The following is a 4,739-nucleotide window of genomic DNA, read 5'->3' on the forward strand; positions in this document are numbered from 1 at the left end:
GACGGGCTCCAGAGAGACCTAATGCCCTTGGCTTCTCCAGAGGCCACAGGGCGCCTGCCAGGGGAGGTCAGGGCTCGACCAAGCGGGGAGAGCTGGCAGAGCCCCTTCAGCCGCTGGTCTCGGGCCACTGGGCACGGGCCCTTTGGTCTTCGTTCAGCAAACGCCTCCAGGGGCCGCCGTGGCCTGGCCCTGGCCCGAGTGGAGCCCGGGGAAGGCGGCAAACGGGACCCTACGGCCATGTCCCGCAGTCACACTTCCATAAGTCACCTCCAAGTATGGAAACCACTACGGAGCTTCTGAGGAAGGGCAGCGGGGGCCGAGGGCGGCGAGTCAGAGGGAAGACGCCCTGGCTTGGGCTGAGGCTCGAGGCGGACAGGGCGGCGGCCTGGAGCGTGAGCTCCGCGTCAGGGTCTGTCTTCCCTCCTCTCGCCTTCTCTTTCCTCGTGTTTCTAGTGCCTGGAGCAGACTCGGCTCCGTGAATGCTCCTGAGTGGCTGAAAGGCCCTGAGGCAGCAACGAGAAACTCACGTTGGCGGGAGGGGATGAATGAGCCAGAGGGGGGAGGGTCAGCGGGTCCAGGCTGGGGACCGAGGGGACGTGGGGGGACGAACAGCCCGCCCCGCCCGGCAGAGCTGCAGGCGGCCTTCCAGGAGTTCGACCGCGACCGGGACGGCTACATCGGCCACCGCGAGCTGGGCGCCTGCATGCGGACGCTGGGCTACATGCCCACCGAGATGGAGCTCATCGAGATCTCCCAGCAGATCAGTACGTGCTGGCCACACCCGCCCCACCGCGAGGGCGGCACAGCTCGGGCCCCGGAGCCCAGGCCAGGTCTCCCGCAGAGTCCCGCTGCTTCGCGGGCTGGGGTGGGCAAGGATGGGGGTCCCCACTGACTCTCTGGGGGCCGAATGGCCGCCCCAGGCCCCAGGAGCAGGCCCCTGCGGCCAGGTCAGCGGCCCAGCCCCAGGGAGTCGTGAGAGTGATTTCCCGCCAGCTCTGCACCTTGTTTGGAGGGAAGCACTGAGGGCCGGCAGGAAGGGAGGGCTCACCCCGCAGAGGGTGGGGGGTGGGCCAGCTAGAAGGGCCAGGGCGGAGGAGGCCGGCCTCTGACGGCCTGGCCCCAGGCGGGAGGGTGGACTTCGAGGACTTCGTGGAGCTGATGGGCCCCAAGCTGCTGGCGGAGACGGCAGACATGATCGGCGTCAGGGAGCTGCGCGACGCCTTCCGGGAGGTGCGGCGGGCGGCGGGCGGCGGGCCTGCGTCTAGAGCGGCCAGAGGGTGGCTCGGTCCTGACCCGGTGCCGCTGCAGTTTGACACCGACGGGGACGGCCGCATCAGCCTGGGAGAGCTCCGGGCGGCCCTCAAGGCCCTGCTGGGGCAGCGGCTCAGCCAGCGGGAGGTGGACGAGATCCTGCAGGACGTGGACCTCAACGGGGACGGCCTGGTGGACTTCGAAGGTACCCCACGCCCCACCGAGCGGCGCACGCCCTGAGGTTTTGGCAGACAGAGAAGCGACCAGGGTGTATCTGTCGCTGTGTGCTAGGCCCTGGGCTGCGCAGCGCCACGTCCCTGCCCAGGTGACCATCGCCCCAACCCAGGACAGAGCTAGTGTCATCCCCACAGGCAGGAACTGGAAATGCAGCGGCGAGATGGGAGCCCCGAATTCAGCTCTTCCTCTGCATTGCATCTCACAGAGGAAAAGCTGTATTAAGTAATAAGAATCCGGGAACATCAGTAGGTATAAATTCCTGGAAGTTGGCGCCAATGTCCCTGAGCTTCCTAGCAGACGAAGCAAAGAAAATAGGTTCCGTCGTAAGAGCTTTTCGTTCATAAGACAAAGGCCCGTCTCCCTGAGGCCAACTCTCCCAGAGCCAGGGGACCCTGGCAGGCCCTGTCCAGACTCCACACCCTCTCACCCCAAGTCCAACAGCTTGGCTTCACGTCTGACGGGCTCCAGAGAGACCTAATGCCCTTGGCTTGTCCTGGCAGAGTTTGTACGAATGATGTCTCGCTGAGCCTGCTCAGACGCGCGGTGCCCAGGACACGGGGATGCCGCTCCAGAAGTCCCTGGGAGTCCTCAGTGCAGGGGGACCCCTTCTCTCCACCTCTGCCTGAGTGCACTGCCCCTCCCCCCCACCCCCCCTCCAAGCTCCCTCGCCCATCCCTGCTTCTCTGACAATAAAGAGTCTTCAGACGGAAGCGAGGACTTTATCTCCTACTTGCTCATGCTACAGGACTCAAAAGCTGACCCACCTGGCCTCAAGCCCTCTTGCGTGCAAACTCCCAGTGGGTGGGTGCTCCACGCAGCTTAGGGCTGGTGTCGGCACTGTCTCCATGAGTAGACGCAAACCCTGCTCCCGGGGCAGGTGGGCCCCGCTACCTGGGAAGGGCTGGCCGGTCCAGGCTGGCCTCAGAGGCTGGCACAGGTGCCCAGGGCCCCTCTGGGTCTTACCCCTGGGGGTCTGTGCCCAGAGCTCCCACCCAGACAGGACTTAACATTCAGCTGAAAGAAGCGAGTTAGCAGCAGGCTCGCCGGGCCCCTTCAAGCTGCCCTCTGGGCTGCCCTGCCGGGCTCCAAGTGAACCCAGGGAGGGAGAGCGTCCTGCTGCCCCGTGAGGCCCGAGCCCTCCCTGCCCTGAGCGCCCTGCTAGACCCGGGCTCACGGCCCATTCCTGTCATCTCCCACCCCCCTTTGCATCCTGCTTCAGCTCAGGGTCTGCTGTCTGGGGGCACCAATGGACGCGTCCCTCGCACCACCCACCTGCCCATCCCAGCCGGCTGCCGGCAGTGGAAACCAAAGGCCGAGTGTCATGGCTCCCAGGGGCCCACCTCCCGCTGCCGGCCCCTCCCAGGCCGAGCACGCGTGCTGCCAGGACATTCCTCCACGCCACTCCGCTTCTGTTGCTCCTGTTCAGGAGTTGACCACGATGTCCCCCCATGCCCCCAGGTTCACCCAGCCTGAGCCCCGACGGCCAGAAGCCACACACAGCGAGGATGAAGCGCGGAGGTGGGACTTCTCATGGCCCGACAGGCTCTGGAAGCACAAGCCTGCCTCAGGACAGGTGTGGGCCAGGACGGCCTGGTGGGAGGCCCCGGCCCCTGCCCGCTGCAGGCGTGAGCCCTGGCCTCCCCGACACAGGGGCTGGGGCTTTCAGGGGCCAAGCAGGCTGCAGCCACTGGGGCCTGCCCAGCTCAGAGCCTGGCCCAGGGGCCCGCGCAGGCTGCAGCAATCTCTGTGCCACACTTTCTGGCCTGACAGACCCCAGGTAACCCTTAATCTTCAGTGAAGTGATGTCTCCTGCTGGCTAGGCAGGTCTAGGGATGAGGAGCTACCCAGGCCCGCCCCCCCACTGCCATCTCTGGCTGGCGCAGATGGCCCTGCCGTCTAGGAAGATGTCGCCCCTCTCCACACGGCTTCGGGGTGGTGATGGGGGTGTGCCTGTGGAAGGCTAGAACTCCACTCCAGTTGGCCTCCCACCGGCGCTGGGTCCCCATTCGGGTCAGTTCTGAGATGGCGTGAATGGGGTGAGTGGTGGGACGGTCTTGACTGCAGCATGCTCCCAGCTCCCCCAAATCTCATATATACCCTCCTACCCCGAAAAGATGGTTAGCCTGGAAGTCCAGCAGGAAAGAGCAGGAGCAGGCACGGGAAGAGGCAGACAGTGAGAAGCTGAGAGCCCCTTCCCCCCAGAGAAGGGGCACTGGCCACCAGCCCCACCCACTGCCGGGACAGTCTGGAGCTGCGACATCATCGGGTACTCCAAGAGAAATTGTAAATTCAGGTGTGGACATTAAATGCACTTTAAATAGCTCGAGTGTAATAAAGACATTCAGTGAGGCGAAGGGATCTCAAGTGCCCAGCTCAATGAATTTTTGGGCATGTGTACACCCAGGTAACCATCATCCACTTATTCAAAAACAGATTTTTACAGAATTATCTAGAAGACAGCACAGAGTATTCCATAAACACCCACACACATGCCACCCAGCCTCTCCCATGTGTTAGTCAAGTTCCCCAGACAGGCAGAACCAATCAGAGGTGTGTGAGTATGTGTTTAGAAAGATATTTATTGTGAGGAATTGGTAATTATAATTCCAAGCTCCATAGCCATCAAGTTGGGGACTGGGAGACAAAGTGTGTAGTATCAGTCTGAGTCCAAAGGCCCAAGAATGATGAAAGTCAGTGGTGTGCGTTTCAGTCTGGGGGCACGAGAAGGCTGTCCCAGATCAAACACTCAGGCAAGCAGGTCTCCTCCTACTTAGCCTGTTTGTTCTAGTCAGGTCTTCAACTAATTGGGCGAGGCCCACCCACACTGGGCAGGGCAATCTGCTTTACTCAGTTCATCTTGGGCCCTCCCTGGTGGTACAGTGGGTTAGGACACAGCACTGCAAGCTAGCAGCAGCCGCTTCAGTGCACGCTCGATCCCCAGTGCAGGAGGTGACCACGTGGCGCGGCAGACCTCTTCTGACCTGCCCCCTGCTCCCCTCAGCACAGTACTTTGCTGATTTGCCTCTTCTGCTCCCCACTCTGTCTCTGGTGAGTCCTCTCACCGCCCCTGCACCTCTGGCCTGTACCCCAGTTCTGCATGCATAAATAAATAAATAAATCTTTTAAAAACTGTTCATTTTGGGCCTCCCTACTGGCCTAGGGGTTGAGTCTTAGCACTGTCACCATCATGGCCTGAGTCCTTCCCCTCCCAGGAAGAGACCCGCAGGATGCAGCAGACTTCTCCTGTCTCC

General features: G+C 62.3%; 1 protein-coding gene across 1 annotated transcript in view; it reads left to right on the forward strand.

Moving 5' to 3' along the window:
• The window catches only part of CABP2 (calcium binding protein 2), a 4,104-nt gene extending 2,090 nt beyond the window's left edge, over positions 1–2,014 (forward strand). Inside the window, exons 3-6 of the mRNA XM_012725601.1 lie at positions 630–764; positions 1,124–1,230; positions 1,309–1,456; positions 1,989–2,014. Of these exons, the coding sequence (XP_012581055.1) occupies positions 630–764; positions 1,124–1,230; positions 1,309–1,456; positions 1,989–2,014 (416 nt within the window). The remainder of the gene's footprint in view (positions 1–629; positions 765–1,123; positions 1,231–1,308; positions 1,457–1,988) is intronic.
• Positions 2,015–4,739: the final 2,725 nt, after the last annotated feature.

The sequence above is a fragment of the Condylura cristata genome, unplaced genomic scaffold, assembly GCF_000260355.1.
Source record: "Condylura cristata isolate star-nosed mole 26May11 unplaced genomic scaffold, ConCri1.0 scaffold00015, whole genome shotgun sequence".
NCBI classification, from domain to species: domain Eukaryota; kingdom Metazoa; phylum Chordata; class Mammalia; order Eulipotyphla; family Talpidae; genus Condylura; species Condylura cristata.